The 25,318-nt window shown below is 36.6% G+C and overlaps 1 protein-coding gene across 2 annotated transcripts in view; it reads right to left on the bottom strand.

Moving 5' to 3' along the window:
* GRID2 (glutamate ionotropic receptor delta type subunit 2) overlaps window positions 1-25,318 on the bottom strand; it is a 1,522,941-nt gene that overhangs the window by 31,031 nt on the left and 1,466,592 nt on the right. The window contains exons 15-16 of one of the 2 annotated variants that reach the window (XM_063663916.1): window positions 7,613-7,853; window positions 2,501-4,986 (exon numbers count right to left, since the gene is read on the bottom strand). In XM_063663916.1, the coding sequence (XP_063519986.1) occupies window positions 4,564-4,986; window positions 7,613-7,853 (664 nt within the window). In that variant the 3' untranslated portion in view covers window positions 2,501-4,563. Of the gene's footprint in view, window positions 1-2,500; window positions 4,987-7,612; window positions 7,854-25,318 lie in introns of those variants that run through there. The other variant, XM_063663917.1, reaches the window with a different exon arrangement.

The raw sequence follows: 25,318 nt of genomic DNA, 5'->3' as shown, positions 1-25,318 counted from the left end.
CACTGCATCCTGTGTCTTAGATGACAGGAAAGGTAGCACGGAGTTTTAGTTGCAGTATGAAAAAGAGCCTGAATAAGATTTACTATGTTTTGTCCTGTTGAGGCAAGTTGAAACATTGCAGAGCTTGACTATCATGACTCATTAGATTTGCAGGGATAGAAAAGGAGTTGTTATGGTCTACATTATGCCGATGAGGACACCTAAGGGTAGGAGTCAGTCTCTGAATGGTATGCAGGTATCAATAAGGATGAAGAGTTAGATAGTAATTTTCTGTGGCTTATAGGAATTTTCACATTTTTGAAAATTTGGCTTCAGGATCTGGCATGTTGGTAAATTTCCAAGTCTTCTTTGGGGAGGTGGTCTGAACCAAGAAGACAGTTTCAACTGGTGCTTGAGAGCTACTAAGATGAATTGCGCCAGTCAGTCACCCAACCAAGAAGACTGTACTGGTTTGGGGTGACTCATTCTGTAACGTGGCCTCCGTATCCTGCATGTTGATATGGAGCCGGGAAAGAGATGAGTGTTGGAACACACCCAGACCCATTCCTAAACATTCATTTCTGCCATGCCCAGCTGTTTAGCACAATGGCTTTCAAAATAATAGGTTCTCTGTTAACACTAGTAGAATTGAATTACATGTATCAAATCTTCTATAAATTATAGCTTTATTCTCTGACTTTTCAGTGTCAGATAAGTAATTTCTACCTAGGGAAGCTCACATATGCTGCCTCCTAAGAGGGTGTCTTCTAAAATATTTGTTGACAGAGTGTCTACCAAATTTCATTGAAATGATAATTATGGCCATAGTTGTTAATCATTTATTAATATTTGGTCATGAGGGTTGGCTATAAGATTTGTTTTTTGAAGGAAAAGTACTCTGGAAGGAAGCCAAATTTTAGTGAGTCCATTGTACTTTATCAGTCATCATTATATTCATATTTAAGGATAAAACCTATGTTTACCAGCACATAATCTCTTCTCTGCATGATTTACTATACTCATAATCTAGAATGTGTTTCACCATTGGAAAATTCTCATTATAAAATAGTAATAACTTGTTATTCAATTGTGTGTTTTAGAAGTATCACGCAGGGTAAATGGATCTTCCCATTTTTTATTTAAATTGATGAAGCAAAGTACCATGTGGTAAAGTCTACTTTTAAAAGTATTTATTCAGTTGACAGCCAATCCCAAACTAAAAGAGATGAAAAATAACATGATCACGAACATGACAAATTGCCTGTAGTTTAATGGTATGAGGAAGAAGGCAGTCTTACAACTTTAAGTACGTATGATTAAACCAAAGCCTCTGCATAAGTTCTGAAGTGGTACAGTGATACCAGATATCTTAATGATTCACCAATGGGGTAAATTGGACATTTGAATAGAATAAAAGTACTTGGATATAAGGTATTTTGTCTTGTAGTGAAATAGCCAGGTCGGTCTAAGTGTTGCAAACCAGGACAAACAATGGGCCAAAAAACCAAGTGTAGACAGAAACAGGAACTGACCTCAGTTTTGCCACTAGCTATGGCCCTGGGTAAATAACCTGAGGTACTCACTTTCCCATGTGTAAAAGTGGAATCAGATGATCTATGTGTCCCAAACAAGGAAGGAAGGATCCTAGAGATTTGTAGCCTAGGCTTGGTGAGAGGAGAAGGTGGAGCCTATATTTACAATCCATGAGGACCTATGTTGGTGTGATTGAAGGGTGGCAGAGTTTTAAAAAAGACCCAGTTTACATTTTAGGTTGTCAAACATTTGGGCATATCACAGCATCTTAGCATCTTATTTTCCCTGATTTGTAAAATGAGGTCAATAGTCTAGATCTCTAAAGTTCCTCTTAGTTCCAATATTCAAAGAATTATTTTGGATGAAACTTTAGAACAATAGAGAACATTTTTTTTTTTTTTTACTAAATTATGTTTTCAAAATGCATTTTCAGATATATATCCCTTAGGTGTGTTAAACGCTGGAAGAATTAAATATTATTGTTCAAATGCAGGAAAACTATTAGAAATAATCTTAGAGCCTAAATTACTTCCCAAATTAATAGATTCAGCATGACGAATAGTTCTCTAGCAAAGAAGTTTTTAAGAAATAAATCCTAAGTTTAATAATTACCCTTAATTTTCTTGTCTTTCTTAGTTTTTTTGATGTAACACACCCTCATCCTGATATTATCATAATGGTTGCATTGCTTACATGAAACAGGATAAATCTTTCCCAAAAAAGTGCTCACAGAGACATCCACAGAGAAAAACAAATATATTGTTGGTTCAAATAGTCTCAAATAGCAGGAAGGCAGTCTCTCATTGGTTTAAGACATCACTTAGTAATGTTTTAGAGAGCCATTCATTTTGGCATAGTTCTGCCAGTAAAACTTAAATGTGATTTATGCTTTAATTAACTCAAGATAAATTTTTAGAAAAATTTAGTTCAATCTGTGAGAGAGTAAACATTTTCAAATCTTACAGTTAAGACTTCAATAGTATGAGAGCAAGTTTAGAAAACATTTTTATTAGACAAATTATTTAGACAAATTATACACAGAAAGCTCTGTCACTCATAACTGAGGCCTCCAAAAATGTTTTGTGTGTTTGTATAATAGGCGATACATCAAAATAAGCCTATTTTAAATATTGTACATGGTTAACAGTTTGTTGATAGCTAAAATCACTGCAACATCTGGTATGTCCCTATATAGCTTGTTGTAAAGATTTTTTTGTTTTAAAATCAGAGTTGTAAATGAGATCATGAATGTTACAAGGGAAAACAAGTTGTGCATGCACTTAGTTACTTGTTACCCTGGAAACAAAATGGTTTTTGCATGATAAGAAATTTTTCTGCCTTACACAGTAGACAATATTTGAAGATTTAGTACAAAACAGTGACAATACAAGATGCTCCCCAGAACAGAATTAGCATCAAAATATAATATATCTTAAGAATATACCTTTTAATTTCTCCTAAAGCAAATCACATAGGTTGATTCCTATATCAATCCTAGCCACAGAATGAGTTAGATTAAAGTAAGTGTATGGCTGCGTAAAAACACAGAATAAGTTCTTGCCTCCTACTTACCACATTTTAATTTAAGGATTACAAACAAAGTTCATTCTACATTTCTAACAAGTAAGAATGCTACTTTAAAAGGGTTGTGCACGAAGAGGCACTGTTTTTGCTGTCATCCTTCTATATACTTGGCACTAATGTAAAAAATACATAACTCCTCCAAATAGAACTAAATAAAAAAGGGGGTTGAGTTGAGAGCCCATTATGGTTATTATGTTTTCTTCTTTAGGATAACAAATGATAGTAATTTAAGGCCACATCAATAGTTCTTAAGGGCTCCCACCCCTCCCCAAATATCATTATTGTATTGATTGACTTGCTGCTTTGGAAGAGGATTTTTAACCTTCAATGATCTATGTTTCAACTCTTCTAGAGCTCTATGTGCTGTTGTGGATGTGGTTCAGCTAATAGCATTTTTCATTTAGATAATTAATTAAAAGTAAAATTATCGAGGTTAGCTTTATACACTGCTGAATAACAAATGCAAAACCTATTCAAATGAGTTACATCTAGGAACAAATATTAAATTGCCCTGGATGCTTTAATAACAAAAGTATAAAATATTTTCTGTTGGCAAACAATGCGAGTCAGAATAACATTAAAGCAACCTGCCTTTTCTAACTGAAAAGAACCCCTGCACTATACATAGTTCCTGTATACAATACTTTTGTTTAAACTAAAGCTTTATTAAATGAATTGCAATAGCAATGGCTGCCTTTTTATATATATACACATTATATAGGTGCATATATATGTATATATATGAAATACTAATTTATTTAACACAATAGAGGCTTCTGCCATATGATAAAGTTTACTGTACATAAGAAAAAACTTTTAATACTGTACAATCACATAAAGGTCATATGCACTGTTGCAGTGCAAGAGTAGTTTTAACTGTAGTCTTGACTGGCATATTAATGGCTTTTTTGTAATCCTACAAAATTGCATTCTCATCTTATGTGGCCTGAATGGTCTTAAAATTGTTTTATAAACACTGCAGGGGTTGCCTTTGGTCCACAGTTAAAGGACACTCAACAGCAGTGGAGCATTGTTATGGATGCAGCAGAAGAATGTAAAAAGACTGAAGTTATTGCAATTGTATTTCAAAAAATAGAGAAATGTTACAGAAGAGGCCTTTATGTAAAATTAATCCTGCATATACTTTTAGTATACTCAGTGCACATTTCCTATACTTGATGTACAGTATATGAAGAGCAGACTAATAGGATCCTAGTACACTACCTTCTTGGGGAACAAGTTGAGTAATGAAAAAAAGTGGAGGAAAATGTACAGGAAGGGAGGGGGAAAGAGAGAAAATAATAGAGGAGAGAGGAGAGGGAGAAGGTGAGAGGAAAAAACTAGAATTGTTACTAATAATCCTGATCTTTTTCTTTAACGTTACATCCATGTTAGTCCCACAATATTACAGTTGCTCCTTGCAAAGGGAGTCCTAAAAAGGAAACAGTGAAGAGATTTGTTTGATGCTCATATGGAGGTGCCTCGGTCTGGATCATTACCCAGATTGAGCCCCAGGGTAGGAGTTGGTTGATAAGGAATAGATGACATTGTTTTTATAGGACTCCTGAAAAAGCCCCCATTAGGTGCCCTGTGCCTAAAAGGGCCAGTTCGGTGCTCAGGCACGTTGCCAAAAGTGAAACCAGAAGCAGCTTTAGCTGACAGTGTGCGGCTAAGAGTCTGGATCTGCTCTGGGATAAAGGTTGTTGTGGTAATATGAGTGTTCCTGAAATCACTGATTTGCTCCAGTGCTTGTCGTGTTGGCAAAGTGTCAATGTCCAGAGGGGTCAAATCAATTGACGAGGTGGAAAACTGTTTATGGGGGCTGTCGTCATCTGTGCACAAGCTATTTACACGTCTATGGAGGTGCTCCAGGTCAATTTCCTTGTCATCCTGGAGATGAAGAAAAAGAAAATAAGGTTCTCATCAGTACTAGCTTTGATGGTTAAAAAAAAAAAAGTAGTTCAGCAAACATGTAATTAACTGAACTTTGGGGTTTATTCATTTAACAAATATTTATTGAGCACCTAGTATGAGCCAGGCACTGTGCTAGGTTCTGGGGGACTCCAATTCTGAGATAAGATTATCTACAATAAATATTTTTCTTGCAGTAAAAGTTTTAAAGTGATCATATGCCACATGCAACTACAAAGATATGTAACCAGTTGATGGGTGATTGCCATTCTATAAAAGACAGACCCAGGCAAAATTGTACCAATAGAAAGTATGGTTTTGGCAACTCTACCCCCCACCTCTTCTTTATACATGCTTCCTCCCTTTTCAGGGTGTCTCATTCCAAGTTAAATTTTTGTTCCTTTCAACCACTTACTCCTAACCTTAAGTTTCCATTCTTGAAAAAAAATGATATAGTAAGCTATTTCATACTAAAGTGTTAGTGACTGTTAAAGTGTTATTTCTTGTAAGCCAAGGATACGTGAGATTGTTTAGAGAGAGCAATACTCAACACAAAATAATTTCTAATTGAGGGATTTTATGCACTCAAGATATCTAGCACCTGAATCAGTCAATATTGTGAGGTCAGTGAGATATTTAGGGACCCCTTCAAGTCAGGGCACGTGAGTGATAGCTTTAGTTTAGGGCCAGCTTTATGCTAACTGACCTCAAAACCAAAGACGCTTTAAGCTATGCTAATGGCGTCTTGGTAAAAAGGCAGTTAATAAACAAAAATATAAGTAAAATCTCAGATTTTTGGAATTGAAACCCATTTATAAGCTCCTTATATTTTTCACTAAAATTGAGTATTAAAGTCCAATGTTTGAGAAATAAAACTGGAAGGAAATAAAATTATCCTTGTTATTAGTCTTATTTACAGCCAAATTCAATAAATTAAATTTATGAGAATTTAAGATATCTATTAATCATAAGAGGAGAAAATATTTTTTCCTAGGATCTGGATTAGCTGTCACAAGTTGGAATGGAGTATGTATTTTTTTCATTGTGCTATTAAAATGTTCCTCAGTGAAAAATATTTTGATGTGCATCACTGTTTTTCCTTCTCCCTTCTCATTTCAAAATTCAATAAAAAATATCCATTAATGCAATATTATCACTGAGACTTTAGAGGATTGAGACATATAATTTTATGGTTCCCACAGCAACTGTAAGGTAGTCATCCATCAACAGATATAATAATACAAAATTTTAATATCATATATAGTAATTCAAAATATAAGGAGCATGGGGAGTCCTTACTTTCCAGATTTTTAAAAGTATGAAGTCTCAGCTATAATGTTGCATTAATGTGGTCTTTTGCATTGAATCAATGTCAACAGAGATACCAGAAGCTTATTCCACAAAGAAAACACTACAATAAGACTTGATTAATTTAGAATTCATTCTTCACGTATTTAGAATGTATGCTCATTCACACAGGTAGGAAGCTAAAATTCATCTTTGCTAAAGCCAAGCTTTTCCTTATAAATGCTGTGATCAATTTTGCATATAAGGTGATAAGAAGGAATCCTTACACTACTTTTGAAATCACCCTGTTTGAAAAAATACATTAACATGCAACAATTCATATGCAAATGAGAAGCCGTATCTATTGTGCATTAAAGCAGATCCTTTCAGGAGTCACCTCAGGCATCAGTTAGTCAGCCAAGTTCTAGTTATAGAAACTTTAAAACTTTCTTTGAAGCTATCCATCAAATAAAATTGTTTAGCAAATTCAGATTGGTTTTTGCTTCAATTTGTGAAGCTTTGGTGAATATGACTTCATTAGTTAAAACATTTTCACCCCTTTGGTCCAATGGAAATAAGATAAATTAATCAAGATTTAATTTCAGATTTTCTTTAATTTATAAGTCTCATACTTCATGATGAAAACAATGCTCAGGCCACTACAAAATAGATATGTGTAATTCTGTAATTATTCTTTCAGATATCGAGATAAAATTTAATATGGCCCTGAAGTTAAGCTGACTCCAGAGTAAAGGAGAAAAATTGAAATTTGGATGTTTTCATGATGTGGATTTTGGATTTGATAAGCTTGGGGCCATCGAAGAGCTTCTATAGATCTACATGAGTAGAGAAGGAGGCAGTCACTAGTGGTGAAGAGAAAATTCTGATCATTTTTATTACAGTATTGTATTTTTGGGGGGCTAGTCTTAGAGATATGAAGAATTTACTTACAAGTTAAACAACTAAGTGAAACAAAATGGTAAGTATCTCTGTGAACTGGTCAAAGCAATCATGGCCTTTAAAAATCATTGAATTAAAATCTATTCTGAGATTTCAGAGAATTTCACAGTCCATTATGGTATATGAAATTCTAAGTCTTTCAAACACTATAGTCTCCTCTTCACTGATCTTGGGATATCCTAAAATGGAAATTGATATTGATCTTACCAATTTTTATATTTCACAACTTTATTTTTAATCTTCAAAGAACGAAGAAACAAGTGCCACCCCCAACCCATTATCCTCCCTGGGATCGTCCTCCCTGGAAATACAGTCTGCTTGTTGATTCAATTTAGAGCCAAATCTCTCAATCAAATACCTCTTTTGATGGAACCCGGGAGCCTTTCCTCTTGTTCCACCACGTCTCCAGCATGGCTATGAAGCAGGAGAGGACGATTCCAGCAGCCAGGATACAAAAGACCCCTGCAAAACTCTTTATGTCCAGGGCGCCTCCTTTCTGCTTTGTGTCCACTGAGGAGTACAGGTCACACTGGCCATTCTTAGGCCACCATTTGTGCTTCAGGATGTCCATGTCACCATTCTGCTGAAGCTCCAGAATCCTTGGGATAAAGAACATAAGCGTGTGTTATTACAGACATAGTTATTGTCCTGGTTCACAACACATCCATTTATAATCCCACCTCTGTAGGACAGTGGCTGTCAAGGGGAAATGAATACATAGATCTGCTTGTAGATGGAATGCTAGGAAACGGAAAGTCATCATTGCTTCGATTCTACAGACAGCATTGCACCATACTGCTTTCCTCTCTCTCTTCACCCATCCCGCCCTCCCATCTTCCTCTCTCCTTTTCTTCCTATTCTTCTGCTTCTGGTTTCATCCTATAATTCTAAATATTTTCCTCCTGGTTTGCCGCAGTGTGTTTTTACAATCACATTTCAGAGGCACTGTTTTTATATGCTTTCAAGTTGTTGCAGTTCTGTGTCCCTTTCCTACATCCAGAATGATACTCTGGATCTTAATGCTTTTATGAAGAACGTTTTGCTGCTTAGAGCAAGATGCTGGCATAATGTCACCCAGCATATGCTACACACAAAGAAATTCAATTAAGAAGACCTATTATTTAACACAGTGTGAGAGAAAGCCTTGGGACAAGTTTCAAGTTGATAAAATACATCTTTTTTGGTTTTTCGCACAACTGATCTAGTTTCCTTTTTAATGCCAAAGGGGAAGTAATCTTACCTTGGAAAACAAGAAGAAAAGCTGACCAGAGGCTTTCAGAAGTAGTTAAATTCAAATAGGAAAAACCCTCTTCTTTTTCTTCTGCTGCTTCTTTTTCCCCTCCCCAGAGTCTGAGGGTAGCTGCAGACTGCAGCTTTTTAAAGTGTGTTTTTCATAGAGGAATTATTCTCAATTCCCAGTGCTTCTTAGGCTCTACCTGAGGCCAGCCTAGATGTGGCCCTCCTCCAGCTATGCCCTTTATCACAGGGCAAGGAAGATCATACCAAGGCTGTGTGCCTGTACAGAGTGTGCATCGTCCTCTGGGCTCCCTGGAATTTCCTGGCCAAACAGCTTAGTGCTCTTCCAGGGCCTGCCAGGCCTATTCCCAGGGTTGTCCTCCTGGCAGAAGATCTTACAGCCACGGGTGCACCATAGCTCTGTAGGGTGGAGTTTGTAGATAGTGTGGACAGAGCTCAGATGAGTTAGCTCAGGTGTATACAGCCTTGTGTAGGAGACACTTCAGTGTGCAAGATGGAGCTGCAGGTGGAAAGAAAGGGCCCCAGAGCCCTGTGCTCCAGGGTCAGTGCAGACCTCCTGGCTAGTCACATAGAAACTTGAACCTGGCCTCCTAGGGGTCATGAAGGTATATTTGTCCAGATAAGAACATAGAATATATTATATCAAACAGGTTTTAGTTTAGTGCATAATTTTTACATAATTAGACTTGGGGTATGTGAACCTATATTTGTACTCTTGCCCAAGGTCTTGGATTATTTGGGGTGAGACTGCTTAAAATTTAAGAGAGTTCAGAGAATGGAGTTTCAGTGACCTTTTTACCTGTTTCATGTCATCCACATGGCTAGAAGAACAAACAACATGATAAAGGGAAGAAGATTTTGTGCATTGGAAGTTGGGTCAGTGTTCAATCTGAGTTAAACTAGAGTGAGACCAGTCCTTGAGGCTCTGGTAGAGGGTTGGTCTCAGGTCCCTGTCATCTCTCCCAGACGTTCCCACAGCCTCAGCTCTGGTGCCCCGTGCCGGCACTCCAGGACTGAGACTGTACTGAAACCTCCCCCACAACCTGGACCTTTTCTCCTTGCTTCCTATGAAATGTATCTGTCTAGAGTGTTGCTCTAGAAGAGCAATTAATTTGATTAATTGAATGTACTAAAATGATTATGAATATTAATGGGTTATATGTCACCCTTATTCCAGCTTCCATTCCAGAAAAAGCCATTTGCATTTCCAGAATTTCCAAAAGTGCATTTCACAGCAAACCAGTACCTACAAGGCCTCTGTAAGAAAAGGGCCTTGTGGTTATTAATTCTGAGAAACACACACTTGGGAATTTACAAAGATGTCAGCCTATTAAAGACTCTCAGAAGACCAGCAGAAAAGAAAACTGCATGATTTTGTTTAACTCAGCATTTCCCAAACTTATGACCTTCATTCCCCTTCTCTCATTTTGCTCTCCAAGTAACAGGTTTAAGAAATATACATGGGAAATAATCTCTTGATCCAAAGAAGCAACTGCTTGTAGAAATTTCCAGCACTGTGTTAGGCAACAAACAAAGATGTAATCATGGTATCAAAATTCCTTTCCTGGCCTATTCATGAATATCATTTAAATGATGTTGGTATTGCTAGTCGATAGGTATAAAGCTTCAGTTATGCAAGAGGGAAAAGTTCTAGAAAACTACTGTACAACATTGTACCTATAGTTAACAATACTGTATTGTACATTAAAAATTTTAATAGAATAGCACCCACGTTAAGCATTCTTACCATAATAATAAAAAATAATGACACATCCCTCAGGTATTTGCCCATCTAAAAGCTGTAGGTAGTCAGAGCACCATTGATTACCTTGGAGGAAAAATTTAATCATCTTTGAACAAATAATTCTTTTAAAATTTGAGTTTATAAGTACTTGTAGATATAAAAGGCAACTACAGCAACATTTGCTTAATGAGAATACATCTGGGCACAAAATGAGATCCTGTTTCCCTGCTCTCCTATTTGCATCACACCATATTGGTCAGTAGCCATGTGATATGGTTTGGCTCTGTGTCCCCACACAAATCTCACCTTGTAATAATCTCCACGTGTCAAGTGCAGGACCAGATGGAGATAATTGAATCATGGGGGTGGTTTCCCTCATGCCGTCCTTGTGATAGTGAATGAGTCTCACGAGATCTGATGGTTTTATAAGGGGCTTCCCCTTTGCTCAGCACTCATTCTCTCTCCTGCTGCCTTGTGAAGAGGTGCCTTCCATCGTGACTGTAAGTTTCCTGAGGCCTCCCCAGCCATGGGGAACTGTGAGTCAATTAAACTTCTTTCTTTATAAACTACCCAGTCTTGGGTATTTCTTCATAGCAGTGAGAGAACGAACTAATACACTGTGAAAGTGTAAGAATTTTCCTTCATAGCACTTATCATAATTTATAATTACTTGATTAGTCTGTTCCATTTTCGAGAGTGTGTACTCATCATCTTCCATATTGCCTACTACAGAGCAGGTGCATATTTATTGATGGAATATACTCAACAGAGTTTTTGGTAAATGAATCCTAAACTCTGATCTCAGATCCTATTCTTTTTTCTTACGATTGATGCTGTTTTCTGATTTATTCCATTCCTGTTTTATTCATCTATCCATTTAATAAATGGTTGAAGAATGACTTCATTCCAGACATTTCCTTGGGTACAAAATTTATTCTAAACCACGACTGCACATTCCACCAGAGTGGCTTGAGTGACACCGTGAAGCCATTTTTTTAATGCCTTCAATTCATGTTCATTCATTCCTTCCCTCATTCAGGAACTTAATTACTGCCTACACTTTCTTCTCAGTGGTATTTGGGGCCCTTGCATTTCATTTATTTAATTTTGTCTCCTTATTCTTTCTAAACTTGGAAAATATTTTGACTTTAGAAATAATTATTGAAATATATATATATGCCTCATATATATGTATATATTATACATCACCTATTCAAATTCTAATAGGAATTAAAAGCCTTAAACCAAAAAAAAATCATTTAATTGCAGAATTTTTAGGTTCAGCCAGCTGAGCGATAGGAGATCACTGAGGGGAAAGAAGGAAGCACCCTCTCTAGGTGCTTCAAGTACCAATATGCCAAAAAATCTCTTTGTATGGTTTATTTTATGCTCACGGCAGCACAAATGGCTGGGGCATTGCAGGGAGATTTAATCTTTCGGGATGTACAGAGAAATTGGACCATCTGACCCCTCAGTCACCCCTGACAACAGATTCCAGGAATACAGGCTGGCATGGGCTACAAGTGTTGGAAGGGAATGAAAGTGTTCTCTAAGTCCAGAGTTCTGTCATAACATTTTGCTACAAAATCTAGTGCTCCTGGAAATTCCATCAGAATGGTATCATCATGGACTCCTTTTTATGATTCAACAAAAACCCAATCTAAAAATTACATAAAGCAAGTATGGTAAAATATAATGCACTGCCTGGAAGATGAACAGGATGAATTCTTATAATAAACAAAGAGATATGTTCTCTTCAATCTTCCCAAAGCACTGGCCCTTTTAAATTGAACTTGAAAAATCACCTAAAGGAGAATTGTACCTTGTAATTATAAGCAACAATAATGTGTATGTATGTGTGTGTGTGTGTGTGTGGGTGTGTGTGTGTGTGCGCGTATGTATGACAATGCAAAAATTGAGTTGCAAAATTCTTAATAAATACAAGAAAAACTTTTGAGTCTATGGAATAATAATGTTCTGTTTGGTGTGCAATTTCCACAAGATGGCAGTATTTGCTCATAGAGAGCAAAGAGTTACCGTGGTTGTAGTGTGCTGAAGTATATAGACTTTGTGGGGCTGTAAATACTTAAACTATTAGAAATAAGTTTAGCTATTAGACTGTGATGAACTAATGGCTAAAATCTCTTTTTGGAGTATAGTCAGAAAAATTCCTGCTATTTTTACCCCATGGTGATGCATAACAACACTTACTTTTGAGGGTTGTTGTGGTGTGAATTAATGAGACCACACGTGACGGTCTCAATGAACAAGATGCATGAAAAGCTCATTACTTGGCACATGGAAGGCTACTGCAACTCTAAAGCTGGACTTATTATTGTCACATGTATCACTATTGTTCTTTCTTTGGACCTGTTCCGGTACATACTTCTTAATGGAGAATTATATGCCCATATGATCAATGAATGATTGATTCACTGGCAAGGACATCTCATTTCTTTTTTTCATCCAGAATATTAAAACATTTGTGATCCCACTGAACAGAAAAATTTTAGAAGTCCATAAAACTTGGCTGCAATTTGAAAATGGCTGATAGATCAATCCTGCATGCACTGATTTCTTTATTGGTATAAATGAGCAAATTTCAGGGGAAGGGAGTAGGGGAATCAAAAGATCCTTCTTTCATATTAAAATTAAAGAAATCCAACAGGTTTAGGCATTCATCTTGAAGAGCCTTTTACTTACTTTGAAGATAATAGCCTCATTTGTGTTTGAGACTCACATTAATTTTTGATTCCTTACAATTTTTAATCACTACTCTAGAAAATGATTTTCAAATTAATTTATTTGTTACAAAACAGGTTGCTGAAAGTTGGAGGCAAATTTCCAATCCCACATAGGTCACTCTGATTTTGTCCTTAAATACCATAGCTGTCAATAAGTTCCTCTCAAATTTCTCTGGAATCATGGCCCATAGGTGAATTCCTACTGAACCAAACTAAAAAAGTTACTGGTTACTGGTTATCTAAGAAAAATGACACCTGCCTTTTCAGTCATTTCTACTAGGAAATTAGAATGGAAAAGGTTGCAGACACTATTTCTTCCCCGTCTGTTTCTCCTCCCCCATTTTAGAGATGAAGACGCTAAGTAATCTAGCATAATGATTCCCTAGATTTTTCACATGGAACACACAATCTCACTGCTGTAGAGTTTAAATGACTTTTTAAGTTGCTCACACAGATAGTAAATAGTTGAGTTGGGCTTAGAACTCAGGTCTGCCTTCCCACACATTTCTCTCCATTATCTCACACAGCTTCTAATATGTAAGTATGCAGAGAAAAGCTATCTTCTTTAGTTTCAGAGATTTCTTAAACCCTGAGTAAACCTCTCATCAATATGTTTCCTCTAAACCAAACAATATAATTATAGTGTGATAGCAAATTTATTCATGCTACAATTTGGGTATGCAAAGAAAATGTAGCTTTTCTCTATAACTTAATTGATCTTACTCCGGAGGACTGTGCTGACTGAGCAGTGGGAAAAAAACTAAATTTAGCACAATATGATTTAAAATTTAATCTCATCTAATAATTTAACATATCTCTAGCTTTAGCTCAATCTACGTGAGAGAATTACTCAATTCTTCCCATTTCTTCTCTTTTCCCTCACTCTTTCTCAAGATGGCATCAGGATTTATGGAGGACAGCATTATATCCCTGAAATTAGGGATTTAGGGGAAGGGTGGTGGCTGGTCTCTTGCAGGTCCTTGAATTTGTGTTGGAAGCTCTCCTTTGAGGTGGGATGGGCTTGGGTTCAGTTTTAGAGATTAATAGGTGACTGCTGCTAAAGTCTGCAAAGGCTATAGGTGCTAAAAGTTGGCTAATGTAGGGCTTATGCGCTCCTCCCTGCTGACTCAGCCTCCTTTGGTTTGTTGGGGTGCTCTACATCCTTCTGAGCCTCTGTCATTTTCTTTATCTAGCCCCTGATGATTCTGTAGTCCTCCAGGCAGTATGATGACCTCACCTTGTTATTCACTGTGGAGGGGCCCAAGGCAGGTCCATATGCTCTAACTCAGTGTAGGAGGCACAGGAAAGAAAGGGAGGCCTGGGAATGATGATTGAACCTGTGCTTTTTCCTGACCCTGATGCTCTGCATTCTTAATGATCTGAAGTCTTCTCTGTTGTTAAAGAGCCTGGTGTGCCCTGGGAACTCCCCCAGAGACCCTAATGGGAAGAGAAGTATTAGGTCTTCTACCCTTATTGTGCCTTTCAACCTATCTAATTCCTTCTTCTTGCCTTTCTCTTCTCCTGAACTCTGTTAGAATCCTCTGGTCAGAAGAAGTAAGGCTTCCTTTCCTCTCCTGAATATCCTTCTTACACCTAGGTCTTCAAGCTTCTTGTCCTGTCATAGTGAAAGATAATTACAGCTATGTAATGCCAGAAACTCTATGATACGAGACCTTTTGGTACTTCTTCAATTTGGAAGTATTGAGGCAACTTGGAGGTAGAAATTCGTGAGGATAAAATAACCATTTTAATATTTCAAAAATATTTTATCAGTACATACTTATGAGTTTTATGTAACCAAAATTAAAAAGATATTTAGGAGAGAGTCCCATTACTCAATACTGTTTAATGTCAGTTATCACTGAGAAAGAAATTTTGAAATTTCTGAAAAAAAGTTATTTTTTTCACACACTGAATAGATCTATTTTGGCTCAGAATATCCACATTATTAAATTCATTTTCTGGGTTTTCATAAAATTTTCTTCTCCATGGTTACTGAGAAAGTATTAATAATAGCATGCAGATGATTTTCAGAAAAAACTTTAGCTCAATAGGTTTTTCATTCATTCATCAAGTTTTTCATCCTAGCTTTGGAAAATGTAGGTAAACTTGCATCGAAGCAAAAGCACTTCTCAAAGATTAAGATTTAAACAATCAAGCATAGCGGCACTTTGACTGGCATATCTAATATTACAATTTGCATATCAGAGTTGTAAAAACCAATTCTATCAACTTCCTGTGAATCTATCATCAATCGATTATTTTTCTTAAGCAAAATCTCTTAGTGATCAGTTGGTAACATTAAATGCAACAAATATTTATTGATAGCATCTAATAAATACCTCAGTAATATAAAATACTGTAAGGTAAACTATTAGGAGCTATTTCCTTTGTTTAAATTGAACTTTTAGCTATTTCTTCTAGCTAGTTGAGCCAAACGGCAGTTGCTTAATTCCAATCCACCAAGAGTTTCTATCATATGGGTTAATAGCACTTCATGGTATTTCAAATAAATTCATAACTATCATCTTTTAGACTAGAGGTCAGCAAGCTTTTCTTGTTAAGGGTCAGATAGCCAATATTTTAGACTTTATGGCCCATATGGTGTCCATCACAACTACTCAACTCTGCCTTTGTAGTGTGAAAGCAGCCATAGAAAGTAAGTAAACAAGTGGGCCTTATTTGTAAAAACAGGCAAGCTGCCAGAATGGCCTTCTGGCTATAGTTTCTGACCTATTTTGGAAACCTCAGAGAAAATAACTCTGTAAGCCAACAAGTTCTCATTTCACTGATAAAGATATTGAAGTTGAGACGGCTTTAGTGATCTAGCAAGTCTCATCATTGGAAAGTATGAGTCTGTTTTAGAACCAGAGATGGTGACTCCTATTCCAGTGCTCTTTCAATAGTGTATTAACATGTATTAACATGTAGTAATGTCTGTTATTATATGTGCATCTTTAAATGAGTACAGAGTGATCATGTGTTGAGTCCACATTTCACCACGCTGAGAGAGAATTTCACATACACACTGTATATGAACAATGGCAGCATAATCCTTCAAGTGAATTTTGAATTTCTTTGGTTTTCTGATTATATTGTAATATATATCTGAGCATTTATTCTGAGATTGGTAGTGCCCATGTTCCAAAAGATGACTGCCTCACTTATTCAAGATGAGGTAGTATTTGTCTTCTGAGGGTTGTATTTGCTGAATCATTTTCTAGGCAATGGGAGCTTGAGCCTGAAGTCAAGGTGATATGAGCAGATATTACACTCCTAAAAAAAAGAAATTCCAGGGAAGTGATTATGATTTACTAAGAATGGGTAAGACAATGAAAGGAGGCAGAAAAGGTTGTGTCTCTTTTAATCAAAGATATAAAAATGGTTTTTAATTATATGTGACCAGAAGTACTATAAATTAATTAGTAGTTTTTTAGAATTGGTAAAGAATTACTACACATGCTTAATGAGAATGACAGTGTGTTAGTACTGGACCTGGGAGATGGGATCACATTTAACTCCTGCCAGTGAGGTGAAGTGGTCTGCCGAGCTCCCCACTGCAGGGCTGAATACACAGGCTGGATTTAATTATAAACTCAGTTATTGCTGAAGGCTGCTGCATAGCAGAGACCTGTTTAAAAAGAGAAGTTTCCTGTGTTGCTTCAAACCTGATATGTTACTTTCAAATTTGAAAAAGGTAATTTGATAAAGTACTTAATTGGTCAGATCTGGTTTATTCACAAAACAATGTCTATGTCCTTATGTAGTTACTAGTGTCTTCCTAAGGTATCCATTCTGTGTGTGGGGAAAAAACAACAACTGTGAACTTTATTCAGAGTACCTATTTTCCAAAAGAATAGCAAAATTAAACACATGCATGATGCTGCAGTTTATAAAGGACTTTTCAAAACAGTGCATATTATTGAATTTACTTCTTAACCTTGTGAGGGAGGAATGATATTGATTGACTGACTGATCACTTCAAACCCCTCCTCCCTTCGACCCTGCACCTCTTACTCTTGTAAAAGGCTTTCGGAGTCTGATGTTACTAATTCTCCTTTTACAGGTGAGGAGATTGAGGCTCAGAGGTGAAGAAAAGTTTCCCAAGGCCCCATGGCTGGAAAGTGATACATTCTGCTTTCAAACTCAGGTCTTCTGGCTTCTGTGTTTTTTTTGAATACACCATCAAGATCTTTATTATCTCTAAAGAAAATCTGTATAAATGGAAGCACCTCTTTATTTCCTGCTTCTTTATAAACTGAGAGTCTGATACTCAAGTCCCTTGGCTAACACGTGTTCCACTGTATCCATTTACAAACATTACACTTTGTATGACACATCTTTATGTCCTCAAAGAGCCACGAGTATCTCATGAGTTCATTAATTGCTTTGTGATTAAACGTCAGATGAATTCATTATCATGAGGCACTTAGAGTGCTTTGCCAATGTTATCAAAACAAGGAAGTGTGTTCAAAATAAGGAAGTGGTGTTCTGGAACCTTGTCCTTACTCAATGTAAGTCAACGCATTGTGAAGTTTCCAATCTGTGTTGTGTAGGCTCCTGTAGTTATTCCAATTAACATTTTCCTTAGAGTTTAAACAATTTTCCATAAAAACTACACAATTAAATAACAGTTAACTGTTTTGAAAAGAACATTGTTTAATCTTTAACATTTAGAACAACATTTATGTTCAAATATTGATGAAATTTTTGTTGGCTCTAAGAACCATCATAATTTATAGACATGTTATTTGGCTGAAAATGAACCTTAAATCTGAAATATATGGTGCCCATTCAAATTGATCTCTCTAGGTTAGAGTCATCTCCTTCAACCATAAGTCTTGCATTGCCTAAGGGGGCAAAATCAGCCCTGTTCGCGGAGAAGCAATTGCTTGAAAAATCAAATTAGCAACATGACGGATCTCAAGACTTTGGTGACTAGTGAACTTTAATTATTATATATTTTATGTGTTTATGCTGGCAGTAAAAGTCAAGCACTCATTATAGAAATGGCAGACATGATCTTTCATAAAATGAGTACTGGGCGGCAAATGAATAGATAATCAGGGTAATGAAAGCAAGCCAGAAAGATGCTAGAGAGCTGAGAAGACCCAGACAATGGCTCCCACTGAGATAGAGGGCATAATTGCAATTGGAAAGAGAACACTTTTGGTGATCTTTTAAAATGTCAGCTTCATCCTTAAGCTCAGTGTGATATTTGGGTTATAGGGTAAAGGAGAAAAAATATTTCATTCTGCAGTGAGAAACTGGCAACGATCACCTCTGTTTAGAGTCACTCTTCATTTTTCTTATGCAAAACTTTCAAATGCATGTTTATGAAAAGGTGTCATAAAGTCAAACTTATTTTGCTTTGTGTATAGTATATATGTTATGCATATTTATGTATATTTTCATATCCTTGAGTCTGACAAACTTTAAAATAAGTGAGATCCTGAGGTGTATGCTGTTTGTAAAATGGATAAAGATTGTGATATGCAGCTTTGACATACTCTTAGGAAAGAGAAGATTAAGAAGGATACTTTTTGAAGAGACAAACATTTTCCTCAGCATTTGCACAAATTCTAAACTTCTAAAAAGTTGAATAATAATTTAAATATAAGGAAGGAATTCATTATTCTGAGAACTACTCTAGTAGGCTTTAATAGCGGGAGAATTATTTTATGATGCAAACAACATCTAAGTTAGAGGTTGTACACTGACACATATTTTAAAAAACTCAGAGTATATTTGTATTATAGTTCGTGGATAAATTCAGTGCACATAATAAAAACTCTCAGCCAGGAGTGAGTTAGATCATCAATAATAGTACAACTGTGGGATAATAATGTTACTGTTTTACCCACATTTTCATAGATGGGAAGTCCAAACTATTTTTTAAAATTATATTTTAATTTTTAGATGTATTATATTTAGCATTATTACAGCTCTGAAATAAAGTGTTTCGATTTTTTTTTTTAGTAGAGTGTTTAGATAGTAACATAACCTTCTCTTGAGGTGGCCTAGAACCACAGGAGAACAGTTTCTCTTCATTTTAGACATTTTAAAAAGTGAATTCTTCTTGCAAACTTCTTTCCATCACGAATCCAAATATGCTATGAGGTTCCTTTTTCTTTTTCTTTCTTTTTTTTTTTTTTTCAGACGGAGTCTCGCCCTGTTGCCCAGGCTAGAGTACAATGGTGCGATCTTGGCTCACTGCAACCTCTGTCTCCCGGGTTCAAGCAATTCTCCTGCCTCAGCCTTCCAAGTAGCTGGGATTACAGGCGCCCACTACTATGCCCAGCTAATTTTTGCCTTTTTTAGTAGAGACGGGGTTTCACCACATTGGCCAGGATTATCTTGAACTCCTGACCTCAGATGATTCACCTGCCTCTGCCTCCCAAAGTGCTGGGATTATAGGCGTGAGCCACTGCAACTGGCTAAGGTTTTTATAAATGGAGGAAAAAAATCCCAAAACTGTTCCTTGGATGTTAACCTCCAATTACAGTACTGTATAGTTCCACTGCAGCGTGGTCTCATGCCCGGAATGGGGCAGCACAAGAGAAGGCACCGTGCAAAGGTCACCAGACCTTGGTTTTAGAAGGATGGTTAGTTTAGGAACAACATTTTGGAATAAGTGTTGTCTTGGATGAGAAATTAGGAATTAGTAGAACAGGTGATGGCATGGAGATTGGGAAAAGAGTACTCTAGGTAGAGGAAACAGTTTGCGCAAAGGTCCATCAGGAAGAAAATATGGGCATTATGAAAAGACGAACGGACTTCCCTGAGACTGAGCATGAATATGGGAAGAACCAGAACCATGCTGGAGAAGCAAGGCCTGTAAGTTATTTAAGGAGCTGAGACTTGATCTTGAATTTAGTGGTGTTTTTCTTTCTTTTTTTTGGATGTTAGCCTCCTTGAGGGCAGATACTAAACTATGCACTATTAATTTTGTATTTCTAACCCCTGACACATAATATCCTTTAGTAAATATGAGTGAATAAGTGAATGACAAGAGGGCATTCTTTTCTTTTGCTTCTATGAAGACCATCTCTCAGGACTCAGATTCCATCTCCTCTGCAAAAATGTTCCTGAGAACTGCCCATTTAGTATTGAACCATACACTGCCTTGAGACACCTCCATTTTCACTCTGAATTATTATTTATATTTGATGCATGTTTTTCTTCTTGTGCACTTCTTATATTCTCAATCAGGCTATAAACTGCTTGAGTACTGGAATCTTAAAATATGTATTTCATCCTATTCATTACACCACAAGCATTGTGACTTTCCTTCTGTATTCGCTCAATAAATATTTGTTAACTTGATTTGTCATGGACATAAAAAATAAAAGCACTAAATCTCATGTTATTATGGACTGAATGTTTATGCCCCTCCAAAGTTTATATGATGGAGCGCTAAGCCCCACTGTAATGATATTTGGAGATGGGGCCTTTGGGGGGTGTAATTAGGGTTAGATGAAGTCAGGAGAATGGGGACCTGATTTGAAGGGATTAGTGCTCTTATAAGAAGAGACACCGTCATGTTTGCTCTCTCTTTACATGAAGAAGAGGTCCTGTGAGCACACAGCAAGATGGTAGCTTCCCTACAAGCCAAGAGAATAGGCTTCAGAATGAAATCTACCTTGCTGAAACCTTGCTTGATCTTGGACCTCTAGCCTCAAGAACTGTGAGAAATAAATTTCCATTGTTTAAGCCACCCAGTCTGTGGCATTTTGTTAGGAAAGCCTGGGCAGACTAAGAAACATAGATTGTGAAATACACAGCATAGCAGCCATGTCACGATTGCAGAGTTATGGGTGTCACTTAGGGGCCACTTTCCCTTTTAGCACTTTTCCAATTTTGGAATGTTCCTTCTGACTTTCTTCCTTCTCCCTCTGAATCACATCTGGGGTGAAACTAATCTTAGACCCAGAACCTTTAGAATGTATGCTTCTTCTTCCTCCCGTCAATAAGTAAGATGTTTTTAAAAACTAGGATACATATAAATGTTATATCCTTCTTTTTAAAAATATCACTTCATAATTTGCAAAGCATTTCTATTGTCATTATGGTGTTTCATTTTTTACCACGCAGTCAATAAATTGAAACAGATAAGTACTAAATTTTATTATTTACTTTAGCAATCAAATTCTTCATATACAAGCTTTCATTAACTTAACTCCTGTGTTGTGAAAATAATAAGTTAATAAAGATTAACTGTGTAGACAAAAAGCAAGAGAGATTTAATCTACTGAAGAAACCGAATTGTTTTCGAGCACTTCACATATGATAACTTGATGTGACAAAACTGATCAACTACTTAAACTGATTATAAGTCATTATTTAACACAAGATCTTCAAAATGGTGATAGCTATTCTATCTTTATTCTAAATGGTGATAGCTAGCTTCACTTTAGTTGGTAGAAGCCGATCTTCATTAAAATTGTAATGTCATTAAATGTATAGCATTTTATTTTTAGGTTAATATAAAACATCACCTCTTTGGGTATATGTTAACACTGCTTCCTTAGTAGGAATAAGGATTCCTTAAGTACACATGTAAATTTTAGACTACTTGGATTCCTAAGTAGTTTCAGGAATAAATCTGATTAGTAAGCTAGAAGTGTTAGCTATCTTTTTTTAATGAGGCAGCAAACTGAAGTGATCTGACATAAATGGTTATTTATAAAAAATTACATAATGTGATATAAAGTAGCAGTGAGACTTGTCTAATTCCATGCAGAAAGGATAATTGATGTGTTACTGTTCTACTTCACAATTTAGTTTTCCCATGCATGGGAGATACGCTGGGAATTAGTCTATTCCATCTTCTTAATGAGACTTATCTATTACTTTAGATAATGTTATCTATTTTCTTCAACCAGCAGGACTAACTGCTTATAGGAGTGAAGTTCTCAGCAGTTATTCGAAAGAAAATTTACCAATAGATATAAAAGGAATAGCCTATCTTTCTATGTATCTATGTGGCTAGATAAATGAAATGGTGTGGATATGTTGCTGTTATGAAAGGGATGTTACTTGCACCATTCCTGTGCAAGTTCATGAGAACTACTTGCTATTTTCCATGATAATGGCAAGAGCTATATGCACGACAATGTTTACTTACTTGATGATATTATGGGATGTTTCAATAACTCAGAGAAGAGGCTTGATAAAAATTGAGTGCCATTCAGTCCTGATAACAATTTTCAGAGGGACTAAGAGGCTGGTCTCTTTCTTCAGAAACAGGTCTGGTAATACTATATATGTGTATGTACAAAATGCAGGCAGTTGCAAAGCCCTCTATTTCTCCACTTTACCCCAACCCTTGCATAATCAGCCTCTCAAATCTGTTTTAAACCTTTATGAATTAGAAATGAAAGCAACCCAGCTAAGTAGGGATCTGAAATACTTATTATAGGAGCCCTAATGAATAATTGTAGAAGTGCAATTTACCCATGTTTGAATAGCCAGTTATATTTGTCAGCAACTAAATTGCTCAGAGTATTGGTAAATTGTGGTGAATCTTTACCTTGTATATGGTGGTAAGCAATACTGGATACTACACTCTGTCTATTTGTTTCTAGATGAGAACAAAAAGATATACCCTTTGATAAAAGTATACTGATTTAAAACTCAAGCTATATAGATCACTGCAAATAATGGCATTCCATATACAACAAATGGACACGCTGTCATAGAAAGAAGGGTAACGTGAGAAACAGATCCACTTTGTAGATATTATTACTTTTATGGTCTTTCTATGAGAGGCTACACTCTATGAGATAATAGTTGATGCATTTTGAAGTAATTTTTCTGTAGTTGTGATGAAAAAAGAGGACTTGTACTGTGATCCAATATTCCCAGTAGTGCCTGAGCTGCAACACACATTACAGAAAATTACAGTCATGTACCTCATAATGACATTTTGGTCACTGACAGACCATATATATGACAGTGGTCCCATAAGAATATAATACCATATTTTTACTTTATCTTTTTATGTTTAAATATGTTTACATACATAAATACTTACCATTGTGCTACAGTTACCTACAGTCTTCAGTGCAGGTTTGTAGCCTAGAAGCAATACACCTATACCATATAACCTAGGTTTCATAGGCTATACCGTCTAGATTTGTGAAAGTACACTCTGTGATGTTCATAAAACAATGAAATCACCTAACAATGCATTTCTCAGAATGTATCCCCATCACTAAGTGATCCATGACTGTATAAAAATTGATTCCAAATTCCTTATGGCATTAAGCACTAAGTTACAGCTCAGTGAGTCTTGATGCTGGCCCAAAGGGCTCTCAAGATTCCCCAGGGACTTTCATATATTGGCACTATTTACAATAGCAAAGACTTGGAACCAACCCAAATGTCCATCAATGATAGACTGAATTAAGAAAATGTGGCACATGTACACCATGGAATACTATGCAGCCATAAAAAGGATGAGTTCGTGTCCTCTGTAGGGACATGGATGAAGCTGGAAACCATCATTCTCAGCAAACTATCACAAGGACAGATAACCAAACACCACATGTTCTCACTCATAGATGGGAACTGAACAGTGAGAACACTTGGACACAGGGTGGGGAACATCACACACTGGGGCCTGTCATAAGGTGGGGGGGGGGAGGGATAGCATTAGAAAATATACCTAATAAAATGACGAGTTAATGGGGACAACACACCAACATGGCACATGTATAAATATGTAACAAACCTGCACATTGTGCACATGTACCCTAGAACCTGAAGTATAATAATAATAATAAAAAGAATTGGTCTAAGATGCATAACAAGATACGCTGGTACTGGGAGAACATCTCAGAGTATGGAAGAAAGAGAACAGTGGACATTACAACCTAATGTTACTAATCCTAACCTGAGAACTTTGGGTGGAGTTCTTAAGCTTCTAAATAAATATTTTTTAAACATTTGGATTCCACTTTCTTTTAGCTCTGGGTGAAGGCTACCTGTAGGCATGTAGATAGGAGGTGTAGCAAACAGCATTCAAGAAGATCATATCTAACAATCTGATGGTAGGGTCCATTTAGTCTCGGCATCCCTCTGAGAATCAGTGATAACTGTTTAGTTTCTCTCCCTTCTTGTCCTACCCCCAGGCCATTCTTATCACTTGCACTTATGATAAATCAGGATACGATCCATATAGAAAACTAACGGTTCCAAACATTCCAAAAGCATAGCACTGATATACTAGGTGTTGAGTGAGCACAAAATAAATGGACAATATGGATTTTACCCACAAAACAATGTGCAAGTACACAGATAGATGGAAGGATACACATAATAAATAATTTATGACCAAAGAGAAGTCAAAGAATGGTAATGAGGTATGGATAAGGTTTAGGAAATTTTAAGCAGGGGAAATAATTTAAGGACTGAGATTTTTGGAAAAGGAGAATGTAACAGTTAAGAGTATGAGTATTGGCCAGGCGTGGTGGCTCATGCCTGTAATCCCAGCACTTTGGGAGGCCGAGGTGGGCAGATGACGAGGCCAGGAGATTGTAACCATCCTGGCTAACACAGTGAAACCCTGTCTCTACTAAACATACAAAAAATTAGCCGGGTGTGGTGGCAGGCGCCTGTAGTCCCAGCTACTCGGGAGGCTGAGGCAGGAGAATGGTGTGAACCCGGGAGGTGGAGCTTGCAGTGAGCCGAGATTGCACCAGGGCACTCCAGCCTGGGCGACAGAGCAAGACTCTTGTCTCAAAAAAAAAAAAAAAAGAAGAGTATGAGTATTAGTTAGGAAAACGTGAGTGAAATTCTGTTATCATTACTTCCTGACTATGTACTGGCAAGATAACATGATCCCTCTGAGCTTCAGTTTTCCTAATCCCTGGAATGGAATATTTATCTTAAATTGTATTGTATATGCAAAGTGTTCACCACATTATGTGACATGTATTAAGTTCTCCATACCAGGCAGCTACAGCTATTGTTATAATCATTATAAAGACTAATGTGGTACATCCACAGTAATACAGTGGAGTCCATTTGCAATAGGTTTTCAGTTTTTCCTTTTAGAACCAAACATTGACATGAACAATGCATAAGTCCAAACACGGTGCTGCCTAAGGTCAAGTGCCCATTCTGATACTCTAGCCAAAAAAAAAAAAAAAAAAAAAAGAATATAATGTTCAGGTGTGCAATGGCCTGAATGTGTCCTCCCCAAAATCATAGCGTGCAGTATTGGGAGTATAGGTAAGAAAGCAGGCAGCTGTGGAAAGCCTAGGAAAATAAGGAAGTAGCAAGGAATGACAGCATGAAGCTTTTAGGAGGGCAA

The sequence above is a fragment of the Pongo pygmaeus genome, chromosome 3, assembly GCF_028885625.2.
Source record: "Pongo pygmaeus isolate AG05252 chromosome 3, NHGRI_mPonPyg2-v2.0_pri, whole genome shotgun sequence".
Taxonomy (NCBI): Eukaryota; Metazoa; Chordata; class Mammalia; order Primates; family Hominidae; genus Pongo; species Pongo pygmaeus.
The sequence above is the reverse complement of the archived record's forward strand: the minus strand, read 5'-3'. Positions and strand labels throughout refer to the sequence as shown.